Source organism: Pristis pectinata, chromosome 14 (genome assembly GCF_009764475.1).
Source record: "Pristis pectinata isolate sPriPec2 chromosome 14, sPriPec2.1.pri, whole genome shotgun sequence".
NCBI classification, from domain to species: Eukaryota; Metazoa; Chordata; class Chondrichthyes; order Rhinopristiformes; family Pristidae; genus Pristis; species Pristis pectinata.
Genome location: NC_067418.1, coordinates 27,938,783 through 27,961,911, shown reverse-complemented (window position 1 = coordinate 27,961,911; position 23,129 = coordinate 27,938,783). Strand labels below are relative to the sequence as shown.

Below are 23,129 nucleotides of genomic sequence, written 5' to 3'. Positions count from 1 at the left end.
TAATTGAAAGCACGCTGAAGATCTTTAACTTTCAGTGTATAAAATATCCTTTGTGAAGATGTCTTAACTGAGCGTCAAACAGCATAGGAATCATGGTTGAAATCACACAGGCAATGTGGCAACGATTGTCTTTACACTCGCTGGCACAATAACTGCTCAAGAACTGTATTAGAACTGTACCTGTTAGTCTCTACACAGAAAAGTTTTACTCCCATCCATGCTGGGGTCGGGGATCTGGAGATGTGGAAACCTCTGATAAGGTATCACTTGGAAATCAAATCTCAAGCCATAAATACTGCCAGTGATGCAACATTAATGGCACTGCTACTCTTGGGGATTGGCTGTGATTTTAGCCACAGACATTATTAGTATTGCCGCCATATGGATCCAGTGACCCAGATTCCATTCTGACCTTGGGTGTTGTCTGTGTGGAGCTTGAACATTCTCCCTGTGGGAGTTTCCACAGGTGCTCCCGTTTCCTCCTCCATCCCAAAGACCTGTAGTAGTAGGTTAATTGGCTACTGTAAATTACCCCTAGTGTGAGTGGGGTTGAAGGAGAATCAGACAGATAGATTACAGAGAAGCAAGTGGGGGACTGGAACTGATGGGATTGCTCTGAGAGCCGGCACAGACTTGATGGGCTCAGTAGCCCTCTTCTATGTCATTAGAAATGATAAGACACAATATGATGCATGCTAAGGTCTTCAAAGAGGAGAAAATTGACTTAAAAAGTGTCAAATTACAATGGACGTCTATTTAAACACAGCAATTTTAAATCCATCAATGCAACAGAGAATGAGGGAAATTAACTTAAGCTCTGGTGTTTCTGTTACTTCCAGCTGGGTCAACATGGACAAGGCTAAAGACCCTAGCAACTATATTGCTTGGTTACTCTCAATCCCTGAACATTTCTTCACTCTAGTCAACTCAATCATATTTATAGCACTCTACGTGCATTCAGTTGCAGAAGGTTACAAAGATATGACTCAAGTCAGTGGTAATTCTGTGAATTCAGGGGAATCTACACACATTTCTTTTCGCTTACTGGGGCAAAAAGCTACATTGATTTAAATAGACTAAAATGTTTTTAATAACTTCTACATTAACAAGAATTTAATAATTCTGGATCTTTTATGAGCTCTTTGAAACAACATCATTATTAAACAATGCTAACAAATTTGGAATCCTGAGAATAATTGGCAACTGAATGTGGAATAACTTGTGAGGTGGTTCTCATTTAACACTGAAACCTTTTAATTCTCCTCAACCTTTTAATCATCATTTACAAGCAATCTTTCTTTGTTGCTTCCAGCCTACATCCTAGTTAGTGTTATGAATAATTACACACAAGTTTAGATAAGTAAACATTGTTTGCACTTGATTTTTGAGGAGGTAGCACATTTAAATGATTTCAAATTGAGTTTGATGTGCAGATGAAAATCAACTCCAAAACATTTGCCCGTGATGAGCTCTGTTCCACCAAGCTGTCATGTCTACATATTTGACTGACAAATGGGTTGTCAATCTGTATTTGAGTTAATTCCCACTGGAATTGGAATGCCAAGATCTGTGAGGGGCAGGAAATATGGAGCAAAAAAAAATAGACAATCTGTGCTTCATTACCAATTAATTATTTTCATTGTGCAGGATGTCTGCTACAATCTTTCATAAAAATATTAATCTGAGAGAGAGGAAAATTGCAACTATCTTCCAAGAAAGCCTTTCCAGGCTTGTTACCTAACATTGAAGCTTATCATTCTGCTGCCATGCCATGGTTGATTTAACAGACATTCATGCCTCTTATTTTTGTTGAAGGAGGGATGTTTTTAATTTGATCAGTTCGAGAAGATGTAAACAATGGCCCATCCTCTTACCTCGCAGAGATGCATTCTCAAAGTTTGACAGAGACAATTTCTTCAGTCTTTTCTTCCCTCTCTTTGCACTATAGATGCCATTAATTTTCTGGACAAGCTATGAAAGTTTTAAAAAATGTACAAGTATTTAATTATTAACTTCTACTCAATTTGCACTCTGGGTCTGCCATTTCATTAAAACAAATTAACCCTTGAGATACATTACAGGTTCATTAGTGTAAGCTTTACTTATGAACAAAGCAATATTTTACTAAATACAAAACCACGAGATGACAATCGCAAGTACTAATACCGATAAGCAAGTTATTAAAAGGTCATTAACTCAAAGGTAACATTAATCAATTCTCTGCTTAACATTCATTCACTTTGAATAATTAGATTAACTGTTCCTTTTTCTACATAATACAGATAATGTATCAAGCATTCTGAAGTTGATGTTTGTGGATTTCTTGAACATAGAACAACAAAAATCATTACAGCACGAAAAGAATGATGGCTTTTTGCATGAGGCTGCAATTCAGTTGCATTCCCTGGCCCTTTCCCTTAGCCCTATAGTAGTTTGGTCTTTATTGATATTGGTTTATTATTGTCACATGTAGCAAGATACAGTGAAAAGTTCTTGTTTGTGTGCCATCCAGACAGATCATTCCATACATAAGTGCATTGAGGTAATAAAAAAGGAAAACAGAATGAGAATAAAGTGTTACAGTTACAGAGAAAGTGCAATGCAGGTATCCATCTTGTTCTACTCTGAGATGGCCAATTCAATCTGCTCCCATCTGTCTTTCAAGCAATGAATTCCAAATCATCAAGATGCACTGCATAACATCCCTGGCCTATTAAAACTTTGGCCTTTGTTCCGCGGTCATTTCACCAATGGGAACGGTTTTGCCTAGAAATTCATCTCCATTCAGTAGCACTGCACTATATCTTTGTATAGCATGTTGTACTCTACCTCTGAAATTCGTTCCACTTAAACCAATAGAATGAATTTCAAAAAGCGAGCATAAAGTGCTACCAACCAGAATTAAATTTCTGGGTTTTGCTCTTCTTCACTGTCTAACCCTTACATGCTCAGCAGCACAACTTCAAATTATATTCACATTTTATAGAATTTGAGGGAATATGCCTGCATTTTGATTGCAGCACAGAGCCACAGGTACAACAACACAAGAATTTTACTCTCAGCTGTCTGTATCTTGCCTGAGGGAAAAAATAATCAACTGGCAGAGAGCAAACCTGTTGGGAATGTTGCAAATTTATCAACTAAAGAAGCTGATAGAGCAGATGGCAAGAAGTTCATTCCCAGGTTTGGGGAGACCAGAATTAAGGGCATTCACTTAAAACCATAGAACAATACAGCACAATACAGGCCCTTCGGCCCACCATGTTGTGCTGACCTTTAAACCACGCCTAAGACTATCTAACCCCTTCCTCCCACATATCCCCCTATTTTAAATTCCTCCATATGCTTATCTAACAACCTCTTGAACTTGACCAACATAACCGCCTCCACCACTACCACAGGCAGTGCATTCCATGCACCTACCATTCTCTGGGTAAAAAACCTCCCTCTGATATCTCCCTTGAACTTCCCACCCATTACCTTAAAGCCATGCCCTCTTGTATTGAGCATTGGTGCCCTGGGAAAGAGGCACTGGCTGTCCACTCTATCTATTCAGCTTAATATTTTGTACACCTCTATCATGTCTGCCCTCATCCTCCTCTCCAAAGAGTAAAGCCCTAGCTCCTTTAGTCTCTCTTCATAACCCATACTCTCCAAACCAGGCAGCACCCTGGTAAATCTCCTCTGCACCCTTTCCAACACTTCCACATCCTTCTTATAACGAGGCGACCAGAACTGGACACAGTACTCCAAGTGTGGTCTAACCAGAGTTTTGCAGAGCTGCATCATTACCTCGTGGCTCTTAAACTCGATCCCACGACTAATGAAAGCTAACATCCCATAAGTTTTCTTAACTACCCTATCCACCTGTGAGGCAACTTTCAGTGATCTGTGGATATGAACCTCCAGGTCCCTCTCCTTCTCCACACTACCCAGAATCCTGCCATTAACCTTGTACTCCGCCTTGGAGTTAGTCCTTCCAAAGTGTACCACCTCACACTTCTCCAGATTGAACTCCATCTGCCACTTCTCAGCCCAGCTCTGCATCCTATCAATACCCCTCTGCAATCTTCAACAGCCCTCCACACTATCCACAACACCCCCGACCTTTGTGTCGTCTGCAAACTTGCTAACCGACCGTTCTACCCCACTCATCCAAGTCATTAATAAATATCATGAAAAGTAGAGGTCCCAGAACCAATCCTTGTGGGACACCGCTAGTTACAGACCTCCAATCTGAATGCACTCCCTCCGCCACAACCCTCTGCTTTCTACAGGCAAGCCAATTCTGAATCCACACGGCCAAGCTTCCCTGGATCCCATGCCCTCTGACCTTCTGAAGAAGCCTACCATGTGGAACCTTGTCAAACGCCTTACTAAAATCCATGTAGACCACATCTACTGCACTACCCTCATCAATCTGCCTGGTCACCTCCTCAAAGAATCCTATCAGGTTTGTGAGACATGATCTTCCCTTCACAAAGCCATGCTGGCTGTTCCTAATCAGTCCATGATTCTCTAAATGCTCGTAGATCCTACAACTAAGAATCCTTTCCAACAGCTTACCCACCACAGACGTAAGGCTCACTGATCTGTAATCCCCTGGACTATCCCTACCACCTTTTTTGAATAAGGGGACAACATTTGCCACCCTCCAGTCCTCTGGTACCATTCCCGTGGACAACAAGGACTCAAAGATCCTAGCCAATGGTTGAGCAATCTCCTCCCTCACGTCGCAGAGCAGCCTGGGGAATATTCCGAAAGGCCCCGGGGACTTATCTGTCCTAATATTTTAGAGTTACAGTATTCAGAGGGCACTTTTTAACGTGGGGCAGAAAGGAAATCTGGAGCTCTGCTCCCCCAGAGTCAACTGAAAATTCTAAGAATAGGACTTACTAATCTTGTTAGGCAAATGTAATAAGGGATATGGAACGCAGGCAGGTGAGTGGAATTAAGGTACAGGTCATCCATGTGCCAAATGGTAGAACCAACTCGAGGGAATGAAGTTTTCTTCTTTCCCTTCTTCTATATTTGCCTAATGATTCAGCTTTCAGGCAAGTTGATAAATGGGCACCCAACAAGCCCATGAAAAATGGTCAGAGCCAGTGGATAAAAGGGACCTCTGTCAGCCATAAAACCCTGTTTGCAATCTGATGGAGAAATGGTTGGAGGTACAAAATGCCTGCTCGTTTTTCCAAGCTCTTTGTTTTTGAATCCATAGGAACAATTTTTGAAGAATCAACGTGGTCTCAGCTGACACTGCCTGATCAATTCATTCTCTGCACACCCCATCCCATCACGCTGTTCAATTTCTCTCTTCCCTTACAGACCTTGCTAGCCAATCTTCTGCCACACCATGCTGGCAAGCTGCACCAGAACAGTCAATTAGCACCAGTGAAAGTTTTCAGGCACGGTCATGGTGTCCTTCATCATGCTTCATTGGTACACCAGCAACATCATGCCCAGTCTCAACCTGGTCTGAAATTCTGCCCCAATAGTCCACTTTACAGTTCAGCAAAGTTGTTAACTTGTCTTTTTTGTTCCTGTTTCTTAAAACATTTATTCCATATAATAAACTTCAGAGATTTCTCAGTACTTGGTCTGATAGCAAATCAGATCATATCTTGCACAAAAACCACTTTGTGTTATTTTTCCCAGAGGGAGGGGGAGAATTTATAGTGGGGTTGGCAAGTGAGTATTTGCCTCTATGTTAGAGATTTGGGGAGGTTCTGCTCTGGGCAATGAATCCTTGAAATTAGATTGAGGAGTAGTATTGTCTGGTAACATTGTAAGATTTGGCCTACCATCTCTCCATGAAACTTGGAACAATTTCACACATTTTCTGGACCTCCTTCCTGCCCAGATGAGTTTAGGAATGTGGTTGTCAAACTCTTGGAACGGTAGCAATGGGGTCCAAAAATACAACATGCAGAGCGTGTAGAGGAGGTGATAGAGTACATTCCTCTTTATCATTTAGGAAGTCTTTCCAACCCCTACTGCTTCAGGCTTTATAATTGATCATGGAATCATAGAGGTTTACGATTTCTATGATCCAACTTGCCATCAAGTCCACGCCAGCCAAAGAATAGCAACCCTGGATAAACCAGCCACTAAAACACATCTTATTAATTTTTAAACAATCAGCCAGTTTGGATCCAACTTACTATTTTCCCTTTGATTCCAGTTTGCCATGTAAGACATTATCAAAAGCCTTGCTAGTCTCTGTGCATTACATCGAAAGTGCCACCCACTTTATCCTTGTTACCTCATCAAAAATTCATTTAAGTTAAACTGAAGCAAGTTTCTCTGCACAACTGTCCTCAAACAGCCTGGGATCCACTTAATCTTGGACTGACTTTGAAATTATTTACTTTGCTAAATCATTTAATAATTCCTCTCTCAGAATGGTTATCTTATTTAATATTTCATATTTCTCTTTAATTAAAATGTCTGCAGTGTATTCTTTGTGAAAATAGACATGAGCATTATTCAGTAAGAAACAAACCCTTGTCTACTGCCTCCACATAGAGGTTATCTTGTTGGTCTCTAACAGGGCAAATCTATTCTTGGTTATACTACTCTTCACTAAACTTCTTGACATTTTTATTGATTTTACTTGCCAATATTTTTCAGACCCTTTCTTTATTCCTAATTTTCTTTTAAATTTCATCCTTGTACTTTATATCCTCCTCTAGTCTTTCTGTAATATTGAACTCTCAGTATCTGGCATGTCTTTCCCTTTTCTGCCATCCTACCTTGGCTTTAATGACACAATTCACTGATTTCCCTGGAAGAAACTTAAAAGAAAGAGTACAATGTGCGAATACTACAGTGTAGTACAACTGTTCAGGGATGAAGCTCAAGGCATATCTCTTCCTTGAAGGAGGCTGAGGGCGACCTGATAGAAGTCTATAAAATTCTGAGATGCACAGATAAGTAGATAGTCAGAGCCTTTTTCCCCGAGGGTGGAAATGTCAAATACTCGGAGACATAGGTTTAAAGCGAGAGGGGGCAAGTATTTTTTAAATATAGAGTGTGGTAAGTGTCTGAAATGCGCTAGCAGGGAAGGTAGTAGAAGCAGATATGACAGAAATGTTTAAAAGGCATTTAGACAGCCACCTGAACAAGCAGGGAATGTGCAGGCAGATGAGATTAGTTTAAATTGGCATCATGGTTGACGGAGACGTAGTGGGCCGAAGGGCCTGTTCCTGTGCAGTAATGTTCTATGTTCTAATGTCTCCCACTGTTCTGAAACTGATTTATCAACATTTAACTCTTTCCAGTCCATTTTTGTTCAATCATAAAATAGTTTAGTATAATCTCTACTTCTTCAATTAAGAATTTCTATGCTAGGTATGTATTGATCCTTCCCCATTAACTGTGCTAAATTTCATTGAATTATGATCACAACCGCTAATTTATCCTTCCACTCACAGCCCTGCCACCTGTCTAACTTCATTCCCCAAATTCATATCTAAAATTGCACCTCTCTCTCTGATTGGACTTGCTACATACAAGTGGAAAGATTCCCTTGAATGCTTTTTTAAAAATTCTTTTCCCTCTGTACTTGCACACTGATTATCTAATTTATCGTTAGGTTCCTGCCACTAACCGAGCATGCTCAGACAGTGGAGAAGACCACTGGGAATTACTCGTTTTCCCCACTATTGCTAGCATTTTAGTTTGACTCCTCAGAACTCTTCCACTGTATTTATTCTTCTGTCTCCCTCTACCTTTATTTGGGACTTTAAGGTGCATTCCTAGCAGTGCAATTTCCCATTTTTGTTTACCCACATGGCAATATTTGCTTATTCTTCCAGCATATCATTCTTCTTCACAAATTTAATTGCTTTTTAACCAAATATATCGGACCATCCCACCACGTTTAAGCTTTCTTTCTATCTTGTCTCAGAATTTTGTAACCAGAAATGTTGGGAGGCCACTCTTGCTTTTCCTTAAGCCATGTTTCAATAATGCAACATCATATTTCCTTATGCAGACATGTGCTTTCAGCTCAACCATTTTATTCACCAGTCTAGTTTTGTCAATGGTTCTGATATGGACCAAGAACTCTGGCAGTTTAACTACCTCTCTTCCCTCATCTCTGTCACCCCACAGTCCCATCTCCTTCCACCTGGAGTTTATGTGAATGGAGGGTGTTTTGCAAAATGGTCAACCAATCTGCACTAGGTTTCTCCAATGGAGAGGAGACCACATTGAGAGCATCAAATTCAATACACAAGATTGAAAGAAATGGAAGTGAATCGCTGCTTCATCTGAAAAGACTGTTTGGCTCTCTGGATGGTGGGAAGGTCAGGTGTATCTCCCACAGTTGTATGGGAAAGTGCCCTGAGAAGGAGAATGGTTGGAGAAGATGAAATATTCTACTGGAGAGTCACAGAGGGGAAAGACTCCTTAGAATGCTGAAAGGGAGGGGAAGATGTGTCTGGTGGTGGAATCTCATAGAGAATCCCAAAAATGATGATGGACGATCAATTGAATGTGATGGCTGTGAATGTGAACTCTCTAGTCCATTCCTGTCTTACCCTTAAGGTCAGTTCTCATGCAACCATGGGAGAAGCACTATAACCTCTTTCTTTCCCACCATCCAGGGACCCAAACAGTCCTTCCAGCAATTCCTTCCTATCTATTCTATTGCTTTCAGTGATCACAAGCTGGTGTCCTCTGGATTAAAGAAAACAAATGCAGATTGGGTGGCTGCGGCAGGAAACTTCCATTCAGTCAGCAAGGGCAAGAGCTTTCAATTGTTTGTCACTTTAATTCTCCGCTGCACTCCCACTCTGTCCCATCTTTCACCTTCTATATTGCTCCAACGAAGCCTAATGTAAGCTTGAAGGACATCACTTTATATTCCATCTGCAACCTTTGGGATTTAATATGGAATTTAACAATTTCAGGTAACCGTCCCCTTTTTTCTCTCTCCATGATGTGAGCCTTTCTGTTTCTATTTGTTCTTTTTTCCTCTTGTGTCTTTAATTGCCAATTAAGATAATTGTTCATTGAATCATAGAAACATAGAGCACAGAAATGAGCCCTTTCAGCCCACCTCATCCATGCCGACCATGATGCCCATTCTCAGCCAATCCCATTTGCCTGCATCAGACACATATCCCTCTATGCTTTTCCTATCGAAGTACCTGTCCAAATGCCTTTTAGATGTTGCAATTGTATCTGCCTCCACCACCTCCTCTGGCATCTCGTTCCACATAATCACCACCCTCTGTGTGAAAAACTTACCCCTCAGATCTCCTTTAAATTTCTCGCCTCCCAACTTAAACCTGTGCCCTCTAGTTCTAAACTCCCCTGCCCTGGGAAAATAAATTCTATCTATCCTATCAATGCCCCTCATAATTTTAGAAACCTACATAAGGACACCCCTCAGCCTCCTACATTCCAGTGAGAATAAACCTAGCCTGTCCAATCTCTCCTTATAACTACAACCCCAACATCCAAATGAATCTCTTTTGCACCCTCGCTATTGCTAACACATCCTTCTTGGACATGTTGGTGACCATAACTGTACACAATATTCTAAGTGCAGTCTAACCAATGTTTTGTACAACTGCAACAAGATGTCCCAATTCCTTTACTCAATGCCTTGGCCTAGGAAGGCAAGCACACCAAATGCCTTTTTCACTACCCAATCACCACTCTCAGGGAGCTATGGACTGGCAACTCAAGGTCTCTCTGAACATCATGCTCCTACAGTCCCTGCCGTTAACTCTAGGTGTCCTAACAGAATTTGAGTTCTCTTGACAACTTTGCTCTGCACCCCATCACGACGTTCCCTTTGATCTCTCTATTCCCACCTCCACTCTGCAACTTATTTTCTCACTTCTCCAGTTCTGATGAAGGATCATTGACCTGAAACATCAACTGTCCCTACAGGTTTTGCTTGGCTGACTGTGTGTTTCCAACATTTTGCATTTTCATTTCATATTTCCATAATCTGCAGTTTTTTTACTCCTTCAGGCTTCAAATAAAAAAATTCTGCCTTTATATTTTTCAATCAATGTGGATGACATCACACTTTTTCCACATTAGATTCCATCTGTCACATTCTCATTCATTCACTTTACCTATTTAAATCTCCTTGAAATCTTTCTGCACCTTCCACACGACTCACATTGCCACCTAGATCATCAGCAATCTTGGATATATCACACAATTCCCTCAACCAAGTCAATGAACAGACTTTCAACAGCATAGAACATAACAGTACAGTACAGGCCCTTCAGCCCATGATGTTGTGCCGACATTTTATCCTGCTCTAAGATCTACCTAACCCTTCCCTCCCACATAGCCCTCCATTTTTCTATCATTCATGTGCCAATCTAAGAGTCTCTTAAATGTCCCTGATGTATCTGCCTCCACCACCTCTGCCGGCAGTGTGTCCCACACACCCACCACTCTCTGTGTAAAAAAACTTACCTCTGACATCCCCCCATACCTTCCTCCAATCACCTTAAAATTATGCCCCCTCGTGTGAGCCATTTTCGTCCTGGGAAAAAGTCTGACTGTCCACTCAATCTATGCCTCTTATCATCTTGTACACCTTTATCAAGTCACCTCTCATCCTCCTTTGTTCCAAAGAGAAAAGCCCTAGCTCGCTCAACCTATCCTCATAAGATATGCTCTCCAATCCAGGCAGCATCCTGGTAAATCTCCTCTGCACCCTCTCTAAAGCTTCCACATCCTTCCTATAATGAGGCGGCCAGAACTGAACACAATACTCCAAGTGTGGTCTAACCAGAGTTCTATAGGGCTGCAACATCACCTCACGGCTCTTGAACTCAATACCCTGACTGATGAAGACCAACACACCATATGCCTTCTTAACAACCCTATTGACTTGCGTGGCAACCTGGGTGTAGACCCCAAGATCCCTCTGTTCCTCCACACTGCTAAGAGTCCTGCTATTAACCTCGTATTCTGCCTTCAAATTCGATCTTCCAAAGTGTATCACTTCACACTTTTCCAGGTTGAACACTATCTGCCACTTCTCAGCCCAGCTCTGCATCCTATCAATGTCCTGTTGTAACCTACAGCAACCTTCTACACTATCCACAACACCACCAACCCTTGTGTCATCTGCACTTACTAACCCACCCTTTCACATCCTCATCCAAGTCATCTATAAAAATCACAAAGAGCAGAGGTCCCTGAACAGATCCTTGCAGAGCACCACTGATCACTGACCTCCAGGCAGAATACACTCCATCTACAACCACCCCGTCTTCTATGGGCGAGCCAATTCGGAATCCACACAGCCAAGTTTCCCTGGATCCCATGCCTCTTGACTTTCTGAATGAGCCTTCCATGAGGAATCTTATCAAACACCTTACTAAAATCCATGTACAGCACATCCACTGCTCGACCTTCATCAACGTGCTTTGTCGCATCCTCAAAGAATTCAATCAGGTTCATGAGGCATGACCTGCCCCTCACAAAGCCATGCTGACCGTCCCTAATCAGCCTATGCTTCTCCAAATCCTGTCTTTAAGTATCTTCTCCAGTAACTTGCGCACCACTGAAGTAAGACTCACTGGCCTTTAATTCCCAGGTTATCCCTACTCCCTTTCTTGAACAAAGGAACAACATTTGCCACCCTCCAGTCATCCCTCTCTTCCCGTAATAACCTTGGATATATCCCTTCCGGCCCTGATGACTTATCTATCCTGATGTTTTTCAGAAGTTCCAGCACATCCTCTTTGCTCACGTTGACATGCCCTAGCATATCAGCCTGTTGTACGCCATCCTCACAAATGTCAAGGTCTCTCTCACTGCTAATAGATACTGAAGCTAAGCATTCATTAAGGACCTCCCCTACCTCTTCCAACTCCAGGCACATGTTTCCTCTTTTATCCCTGATTGGTCCTACCCTCCTTCTAGTCATCCTCTTATTCTTCACATACATGTGGAACGCCATGTGGTTTTCCTTAATCCTACTCACCAAGGACTTCTCATGCCCTCTTCTAGCTCTCCTAAGTTCATTCTTAAGCTCCCTCCTGACTACCTTGTAACTCTCTGTCTGATCCTTGCTTTCTAAACCTTAGGTAAGCTTCTTTCTTCCTCTTGACAATATATTCCACGTCTCTTGTCAACCATGGTTCCTTCACTCTACCATCCTTGCCCTGCCTCAATGGGACAAAGTCATAGCTTCTCAACTGAATGTTATTCATTTCAGAAGAGTTGTTAAGGTCAGCATTGATCAGCCACAGTCATATTAAACAGTGAAGCAGGCTTGAAGGGCCCAGTGTCCTACTCTAGCTCCATTTTTCTTATGTTGCATTCTTGTATTCCTACTATTTTCCATCCATTGACTGGTCCTCAATCCTCCCAGTATACTACTCCTAATCAATGTGCTCAGGTTTTGTTTAATAATCTTTAACGACAACTTATCAACAACGACGATAATGCAAATACAGCACATCCACTGATCCCTTCTCTTTACACAGAGAGGTAGGTGCCTGGAATGGGCTACCGGGGATAGTGGTGGAAGCAGATATGATAGTGGCATTACAGAGGCTTTTAGATCAACACATGAATATGCAGAGAATGGAGGGAAATGAATCATGTGCAGGCAGAAGAGATTTAGTTTAATGTGGCATTGTGTTTGGCACAGACATCATGGGCCTAAGGGCCTGTCCCTGTGCTGTACTGTTCTATGTTCTAATGTCTCCCACTGTTCTGAAACTGATTAATCAACATTTAACTCTTTCCAGTCCACTTTTGCTCAATCACAATGTTCGGCTTATTACACACTCAGGAAAAAAAACTCCAATAGTTTTGCTTTACATAATTTTCCTCTTTTAAATCCATGTCGACTCTGTCCAATTCTATTATTATTTTCTAGGTGCCCTGCCACCACTTCCTTTATCACTCACTCACAAGATTCCATGAAGAAAAATATCCTCAAACATTTCAGAATATACATTGATTTATTGCTAACTTCAAGAGCACATGCAGGTCAACACTTAGAGAGCTATTTTGACCCTTCTTGCAGCAAAAACATTTGGGAGTTCAGATGCAGGTCATAATTTCTTTCTTTAAACTAGCAGTTAACGTTGCATCAAACAGTGCAATGGAGCAGTGAGCCTGGATCCATGACTAAACACTTAAAAGCACCAGCCACAATGATGCACAATTTTGTTCAAATACCAACATTTTGAGGTACTCCTCAATTTTTAAGCCATTCTCACTTACATTTTACACAATCACTTTGCATTTAATTACTTTGGAAATATAGTGCATTGTTTGCTATCAATTCCTAGGCAAGATCTTTTATAATGAATTTCCTTCACTGCAATCTATAGGATATGTGCTGAAATTCAGATATGATCACTGAGTAAGTTTTTGGTGATATGCACATATGTACATGTATACCAATAATCAGCAATAATAATTTTTCTAATACATTACCAAAAAAATACAATTATACATATCTTACCTTAGGGATCCTCCTGGATCGACGTGTAGACAGCAGCTCACTGGTGGTGCTTATGCTGTCATCGTTGAGGCTGGTGGGGGAAGAGGGCACACTAAGGTGGGACAGAAGCAACACATCATCATGGCTGTGTCTTTTGGACAGTCGTGGTAGTCTAAGGGTCCTCCTGTCTATGGTACTACTCAGACGCAATGACAGACTGCTGGGTTTCGGAGGCAGCTTTGGAAGATAAGTCATTGACCAGGTTAAGTTAATGTACTGCAGTGTAAATAGACTATACAATCTATGTATCATTTCATGTTTTGTGCAGCACCAGCTCTTGAGCCAGATGTCCCTCAAACATTCAATACTTTTTATTTCAAGCCACCAATCAAAATATGCATGATGACCAACAATGCAACTATGTGTATTTCTAAGCTAATTAACTGCAGAACTGAAAATGTGTTCATTGTAACTCAAAAATAGTAAATTATATTTATTTGCATCAAGACAACAAATGTGGGAAAATGGGCTGAAAAGAAAACTAAAGCTACCAAGGAAGAAGTCTAATTTAACATTCAGATTCTTTAGCTATGAATAATTAGTGTCAGCCTGTGGATTATTCCTTCCTGTCTTTTATGTTCTTGTATTACCATCATGTGCAAAGTTCTTTACTAACAATAATGGTGTAGATCCACACGCAGTGAAAAATAAGGTTTTTGTGACTCCTTTAGCATCTGATTTTATTTACTTAGTAGTTGCTGTATAAAACAAATACATTGGAGAAACATAATTCAGTATTGTCCTACCGTCACTTTTAACAAGAGCCACTTTATTTCCCTGTATGGAAATGAAACACTGGGCTCCAGATGTGCAGGATACTTTCTGAAATCTGCTGGTAGGTCCCGCATCTCATGGATCATTTTCCACATTGTAATAATAGTGTGCATTTGAAGTACATCCAACTTACTTGGCATATGCAAAGCATACACATGGACTTTGCCTAAGAATGTGTGTGCTGAGAATTGATCTCCAAGAGCAATGAACGTACTGGTCTACTATAAAAATTTCTTTGTGATTTATGGTTTTGTTTTTCTTTTTGTCTTTTGTACTACATTTTTTACATTTACATTTTCCATCCAGGGCTTGTATCCACAGGGAAGTAAGTTGTAAGTATGAAGTAACCCCTTACAGAATAAGCTAACAACTTACTTCTCCTTCCCTGTCAGAAACAGCAGCTTGCAAGACTCAGAGGCTGGCAATACCTTGCTCAGTAACCTACAGACTACTCCATCTACCTAGCAGCAACAAGTTTGTTCTGTGCTTACTTACTGAGAAATTAATGAGTAATTAAGTTTCAGTCCATTTACTGGTAGGGAATTGATAATGATAAGTGTTGAGCAGAACCTAAATCATAATGTACAGCAGCAGCAATGCAATGGAAGTACCAAAACAGCAGAAAATTCCTTTTATAAAATTACATGCACTTTTAAACATAAAAAATGTCCACTCAAGAACTCTTTCAGGACACTAGAAATCAATAAGTAGCAACAGTCACAAATCAGTACATAAGAACATAAGAAATAGGAGCAGGAGGAGGCCATCTGGTATTGGTATTGGTTTATTATTGTCACTTGTACCAAGGTACAGTGAAAAGCTTGTCTTACAAACCAATTGTACAGGTCAATTCATTACACACTGCAGTTACATTGAGTTAGTACAGAGTGCATTGAAGTAGTACAGGTGAAAACAATAACGGTACAGAGTAAAGTGTCACAGCTACAGAGAGAGTGCAGTGCAATAAGGTGCAAGGTCACAACAAGTTTGATCGTGAGGTCATAGTCCATCTCATCGTGTAAGGGAACCGTTTAATAGTCTTATCACAGTGGGGTAGAAGCTGTCCTTAAGTCTAGTAGTACGTGCCCTCAGGCTCCTGTATCTTCTACCCAATGGAAGAGGACAGAAGAGAGAATCTTTGATTATGCTGGCTGCTACACCAAGACAACGAGAGGTAAAGACAGAGTCCAAGGAGGGGAGGCTGGTGTCCGTGATGCGCTGGGTTGTGTCCACAACTCTCAGCAGCTTCTTGCGGTCCTGGGCAGAGCAGTTGCCATACCAAGCTGTGATACATCCAGGTAGGATGCTTTCTATGGTGCATCAGTAAAAGTTGGTGAGAGTCAAAGGCGACAAACCAAATTTCTTTAGCCTCCTGAGGAAGTAGAGGCGCTGGTGAGCTTTCTTGGCTGTGGCATCAACGTGATTTGACCAGGACAGGCTGTTGGTGATGTTCACTCCCAGGAACTTGAAGCTCTCAACCCTCTCAACCTCGGCACCATTGATGTAGACAGGGGCATGTACACCGCCCCCTTTCCTGACGTCAATGACCAGCTGTTTTGTTTTGTTGACATTGAGGGAAAGGTTGTTGTCATGACACCATTCCACTAAGCTCTCTATCTCCTTCCTGTACTCCAACTCATCGCTGTTTGAGATACAGCCTACAACGGTGGTATCATCTGCAAACTTGTTGATGGAGTTATAGCAGAATCTGGTCACACAAGTCATGAGTGTATAGGGAGTAGAGTAGAGGGCTGAGGACACAGCCTTGTGAGGCACCAGTGTTAAGAATAATCGTGTCAGGGGTATTGCTACCTATCCTCACTGATTGTGGTCTGTTTGTTAGAAAGTCAAGGATCCAGTTACAGAGAGAGGTGTTGAGTGCTACGTCTCGGAGTTTGGTGACAAGCTTGCTTGGAATTATTGTATTGAAGGCAGAGCTGTAGTCAATAAACAATAGTCTAACGTAAGTGTCTTTACTGTCCAGATGCTCCAGAGCTGAGTGTAGGGCCAGGGAGATGGCATCTGCTGTAGACTTGTTTCGCCAATAGGCCGATCTGGCCTGTCAAGCCTGCTCTGCCATTCAACAAGATCATGGCTGATCTGGCCATGGACTCAGATCCACCGACCTGCCTTTTCCCCATAACCCTTAATTCCACTATGCAAAAATCTATCTAACTGTCTTAAATATTTAATGAGCTAGCCTCCACTGCTTCCCTGGGCAGAGAATTCCACAGATTCACTACTCTCTGGGAAAAGCAGTTTCTCATCTCTGTCCTAAATCTACTCGCTCAAATCTTGAGGCTATGTCCCCTAGCTCTAGTCTCACCTACCAGTGGAAACAACCTTCCTGACTCAATCTTATCTATCCCTTTCATAATTTTATATGTTTCTATAAGATCCCCTCTTATTCTTCTGAATTCCAGTGAGTATAGACCCAAACAACTCAATCTCTCCTCATAGGCTAACCCCCTCATCTCCGGAATCAACCTGGTGAACCTCCTCTGCACCGTCTCCAAAGGCAGTATATCTTTCGTCAAGTAAGGAGACCAGAATTGCATGCAGTACTCCAGTTGTGGCCTCACCAGTACCCTGTACAGTTGCAGCATAACCTCTCTGCTCTTAAATTCAATCCCTGTACCATCTTAGAGCTGTCCCCAGCTCCTTCTGGTGTTTATGGAGCTAAAAATTCATTCCCTCATTAAAAACATGCACTTTGTTGTGCAGGAGACCCATGCTGTTGTGTCCTGGCACCACTGGTGTGTGATTTTCATATACCCGTGTGCTTTGGAGATACCAATTGTAACCTTTCTCTCATTAGTACCCATAGAAAAACTTCAGGAGTCCCATGCACCTAGTGAAATGGATCAGCAATAACTGACGTCTTGAAAGGGGAGGGTGTCACCGAGTCCAAGCACTGCTGGAAGTCAAAATGCTGGCATAAGCCAACATTCTGCTTCATGGATACAGACTGAGAAGTTTTAGATGGAGAGGTGAACAAATGAAAGGAAGGTCCTTCAAACTTCAGATTCAAGGATGTCACAAAGGGCAGAAATAACCTCCCCCCAACTTCCAATGGGAGGGGTGGCCAGCAATATCAATGCCCAAAGTGATGCCACAAGGACTTAATTCCACTGTTGCAAGAAATGTAATAATTTTATATCTGTAGTGAATGTCAAAGGAAACATCAACAAATACAATCGGCCAATTTATGCATTGCTATACTTAAATTTTAAAACATTGATGGCAGGCAAACTCATACAGTACAACAAACTCACTACCACGGAGACACAAGAGATGGCTGATGCTGAAATCTGGAGCAAATGCTGGACGAATTCAGCAGGTCAAGCAACTCACTACCACTCCTCCCCTCTCTCTTGCAAGACAAGTTTACTTGCAATTGCCAACTGTAGCTGCACTGGAGAGGTGGCAGAGTGGGATGGCCTTCCTTGTGCATTGACTCACTTCTTTGCATTCAAGAGTGCTCATGATTATGGGCTCAGTTGCTAAAGATCCAATGTGCAGAAATGAAATGGAGATCATTGAGGATACTATCCAACTTCCCACCTCTGCTTCTTTCTGTCATCTCCTCTGCCTTTTGGCATCTGGATGCTTTACCCAAGCCCTTCTGACCCACAACCTTCCTTCACTGTGACCATATCCTTTTCTATTTTTCACTTTAGATACAACAGATGCTGGCAGAGGAGGAATAGAGGAGGAAGGAGGCTCCCCACCACTGCATCTAATGCTCACATCCACCACCTCAAATCAAGGCACCACATACAGTAAAGGGTACTTTAGAGGTAGGATCTTCACATAGTGAACCAGCAGGCAAGTGAACAGCAGCCGGACCAGGGAAAAGGTTAGCTCACAAGGCAGCTGCCTAGTTGCAGAGGTCAGTCATGGAGGAATTAGATGAGGTTCATAATGACACAGCCCAGAGACAGAAACTGACCAGATAATGCTTAGACACTATCTGACCTGTCTAAAATCTTGTATGAAGATTTGAAAAGCACAGGGAAGTCCAGATCCAACCTTACACAAAACCACATCAAACCTAAGCCCAGTTTTTTCCAGTGAGGAAATGGTGGCCAGCTCATGTCAAAACTCACAAATCTAAAACTGATTCAGCATCTGACAGCAGAAGTCACCCTCCCCATTGTGATAATGTCTGGAGGCAATGACCTACTGCTTAAGGCCAGTTGGCTTCCAGCCAATCTCATATTGTTGCCTCTAATGTTCCCTTCACTGTTTTCCATTAGCTAGCTTGCTCAGACGAGTACAGTCTGACCAAGCCATCTCAACTCAAAGCTATTAGTGGTCAACTTTTCTGACATCTACATCCTCTACAACTACAATGGAGTAACCATCTACTAGACCAACTACAACCAGAGGGGTGATCAGCACTGTGCATCAATATCAAAATAAGAAAAGTGACACGGAGAAATGCTCAAGGATGATTAGTTGGAAAATGGTGCACTCTGCGGGTAATGTGCAAATGCTGGACAGCGATTTGAGGCATAAATGGTTCTTGAGACAGACAGTACAGAAGGTATTTCCAAGTTAAATGAGAGAATATTTTTCAGCATCTACAACACTAGAAAGAGCAGACAACATTCTTCAGTGTCTTCAGGAATGCACTCAAAGAGGAAAATAGAGAATTTTTCAGTATCTTGAGGAGTGCATTCATTAAGGAGAAGAGCATTTTCCAGTGTCTTCAAGAATAAGAGGAATGGAGAACAGGGCATGGACACACATAGTTCATTTAAATTTGTTAAAGTCTCAAGGCTTTGCCTTCAATCACAAATGCCATCTGAGGTCTACTTGCAAACTGCACAGCTCCAGAGTATAGAGTACCAACAAGATAAGGCTTCTGCATCCAGCTCAGATGGGTGCAACTGGGCAGGGACCGCAGGCAGCAAGATGCAGCTCTTTAATTTTGGAGACCCATCTGCCTGCTCGTCACCCCTTTGTGTGCACTACTCGTACAGCAGATAGCCCTCGTCCCCCAGGAGCGTATTGTCTTTCCAGAAGAGCAGCTGAAACATGAAAGGCACAGCAGACTGCCACTGGATGACTAAACTGCTGAATATCTCATTAAATGCTTTGAGAGTTTCATGATCAATTTTACACATTAATTCAATCATGCAATGCATAAAAATATGGAGTATGCAATAGAATTTCAAAAATTGTTATTCCCTTCGTAACAAAACAACTGATGCAATTATTAAATTTAAAGTGTTGAGGTAATTAGGGTGTTGTGCTAAGAGAGGAAATAATAAATGAATGATAAAATGCTCAACCCCTCACAGCTAATGAAAAGAAAGGCTGGTATAGTCTTGTTTACAATGATTAATTCCCTTTTTGAACAACTTAGACAGAAACTCAGACATACAGCCTACATCAAAGATTCCCACTGATAAACTGGAACCAAGCAACACTCAAGTCTCATTAGTTCCATGCTATAAAGCAACTGTTCAAGAAGTCTTAGACTTTCATTGAATTTGTTAAATATCTCAAATGTTTTACCAGTCTTGCAGCATAATTGGGAAATTCCATAATCTGTAAATAACTATAATATTTGCTTAGGCAAAACAGGATGTCTTACAGCCTTTGCTATGAATTATTAGAACAAAATGTCACAGTCATTTCTAATTATTCAAAACTGTTATGCTCAGACACTGATTAAAAATAATTACTTTTGGTGATGAACCCATTTTCAGCTGTGTTGATAAAACTGCATGAGGTTGACTAAACAATAAATATATTTTTTCCAAGTAAAATCTTCAGGAAAAAGTTCAAAGATTGTCCTGGTTGTGTTGGATCACGGCAAGTTTTAGATTTGGCCTTATGTAAATGAGCCTTAGCAGAACCCTGACAGAAAGAAAAAGACTTCTTAAAACTGGTGAAAGGGAAACAAAGGACTGCAGATGCTGGAATGGTACAATTTATGCCCAGGTGTGTTCCTTTACCCAGAGCAGAAGCTACAGCCCATCTTGTCCTCATGTGGGTTTCCTTCAACTTGCTGGGAAGTAATCTGGCAGATTATCCAGCTGGGTTGGAACCCACCAAGTTTTACTTCCATTCCCACCTCTCTTGGCCCTATAGGGGTGAGACAGTGATCAACAAGGCTATTCTCCAAATCTAAGGTTAGCCCATTACAGATGTGCTGACATGTACAATGTCCCCAAAAGCAAAATTTGAGGACATCGTAGACTGCAAAATTGATGCAAGTGGGAGACATACAGAAGAATGGTTTCCAAAAAGAGCTCTTGTGGCCCTTGATTAACGTTAGTGCAATGTGTCAACTGGGAGAGTGTCAAAGTTGGAATCTTACCATTTGATTTCAAATTGCAAAGACGCTAATTAAAATATTTTAACAAGATCCCTTGTGTTCCAGGTGCCTCTGCTGCACCATTTCTCTCCTATTTTGAAGCCCCAGTGAAAATCAAGTCAGGTAATCTTTGGTTAGCCAATGCCACTGAATTTTCTAGCCATATAATACAAATAATTTACTTTCAGAGCCCTATCCATTTAAGGATGAAGAACATGCTTCTATGTCTTAGAAATGTTGAAGAGTGTAACATGGATTTGTGCCATCTACACAGAAATTTTTAATAAAATTAATCTAAAACAGCTATTTTGAGAGCTCTGATTACTGTACATAAGGCAATGAGAAAAGTTTAATTATTTCACCAAAAAAACACCCAAAATTATCATGAACAATTTTATAAATTTTCAGCATCACTCCAGTCATGAGGACAGCTCTCCCCTCTTTATGGAGAACAAGAGACTGCAGATGCTGGAATCTGGAGCAACACACCAAAATGCTGGAGGAGCTCAGCAGGTCAGGCAGCATCTATGGAGGGAAATAGACAGCCGACATTTTGGGTCAAAATCCTTCATCTGGATTGGAATCTAGTCCAGATGTCTATCCAACTCCAGAAATTTTATTTATCTACATTCATATGGAGTGCTGCATTCAGCTCTGGCCACCCTGCGATAGGATATCACTAAACTAGAAAGTGTGCAAAAGAGATTTATGAGGATATCGTCAGGACTGGAGGGTTTGAGTTATAAGGAGAAACTGGAGAGGCTGGAGCTTTTCCCCTGAAGTATAGGAGGCTGACCTTAAAGATAAGGTGAATAGGCACAGTCTTTTCTCTAGAGTAGGAGAGTTCAAAACTAGAGGGCATATGTTTAAAGTGAGAGAGGAAAGATTTAAAAGGGGCCTGACGGGCAACTTTTTCACACAGAAGGTGGTGCGCATATGGAACAAGCTGCCAAAGGAAATGGTAGAGGTGGGTACAATTATGACATATAAAAGACACTTGGATAGATGAGAATGTCTTAGAGGGACATGGGTAAATTGCAGGCAAATGGAACTAGCTCGGTTCAGCATCTTGGTCGGCATGGATGAGTTGAGTCGAAGGGCCTGTTGTCCATGCTGTATAACTCTATGACTCTTATTTGTGTAAATCCAGGAAATGGTTAGTTCTTGTCTTTTGCACTGACTGCAGGTTTTGTAATTAACAGTAGTGAGGTTTGTTGGAATTATCTCCAGAATAATCCAAGTGATCAAGGAAGTTGGCATGTAGTAACGTTTTGTTGCAAAACTAGCATAAATCAGACGTGCAAATTTCCTTGGAAATAATATCAGCTTTTTTACTATGCCAAATTTACATCAAAACTGTCCAGGAAATTTGAAGCAACTATTACAAATATTACAAATATCACCTAAACTCAATGACATCTTAAAGTAACAGTTTCACGAGCCATAAAATGTGCATTGTTACATTCAAATTTATTCTATGTTAGTATAAACTTAGTACCACAAATGTTAGTACCACAAATAAACTTCTTATAATAATCTGCATGACTACACAATAGCTTTAATCTTAAGCAAAATGAAATCACTGAAATTGTTAAGAACATTTTTTGACATGCTCCTGCTTGATTCAAACCAGGATTTCCTGGCTAGTGCAGCTGTGGCAGTTCCTTTACAAGAACAAACCTGATATATTATACACATCTCATTATTCACAGGCCTGCTTCTCCGAAATGGTCTAGAAATCACACTACTCCCCCCATACTGGTCCGTGCATTCCTGCTATTATTCAGACTAACTAAACTCTCAAAAGTCTGTGGAGGTTCTTCAGGATTGATGGCAAAACAAATATAGCATACGTATTTGATGCATGGCCTGAGTTGCAGTAAAAAGGGGATGATAAATCTTATTTTGGTTTGGCCTGGTCTGATGGTGGAACAAATTACTTTGTAATCCAGAGAAAACTTGTGAGTGTGACATTTACACAGGTGCAGTCAAGTTAGTGGTGAGTCAGTACACATACTGTCACAAATGTAGAGATAATCATTTACATGATAAACAGTGACCGTATTATGAAAGTTTTTAAAGTGGAAATGTGTACTTTTAGTTATTATATCAACAAGGGTATAAATAAAGTTCAGCGTTTTTCTATCTAACATCTTCATACTAAAGATGTTATGGTACAATTTTAAGGATATTGTTTTTACTTTAACAGTGCTCGTTTGGAATGTAAATAGAATAAATAACTTTTTTGCAAAACAACACCAACCTGAATTTATAAAACCTTTCAGGAATGTTACCAGGCAGAAATATGCAGTTATTTTTCATAAGCATTGAAAAACACTTTTCATATCACCACATCTGAACGACAACACTAACAGTAAGAGATACACTTCACTGGCCTAATAAGCTTATACACAGAGGGATTTTGAATCCAATTTTGTCTTACATGGGAAAAATATCCTATTGATATAATATTTGAAACTGTACTGAATTGTCTATTTTCATGATAAATGAGAG

The 23,129-nt window shown here is 41.0% G+C and overlaps 1 protein-coding gene across 1 annotated transcript in view; it reads right to left on the bottom strand.

Annotated features, from left to right (window-relative positions):
• The window catches only part of dennd2b (DENN domain containing 2B), a 336,468-nt gene that overhangs the window by 94,697 nt on the left and 218,642 nt on the right, over positions 1-23,129 (bottom strand). The window contains 2 exon segments of the mRNA XM_052028910.1: positions 1,875-1,971; positions 13,472-13,687. Coding sequence (XP_051884870.1) covers positions 1,875-1,971; positions 13,472-13,687 — 313 coding nt within the window.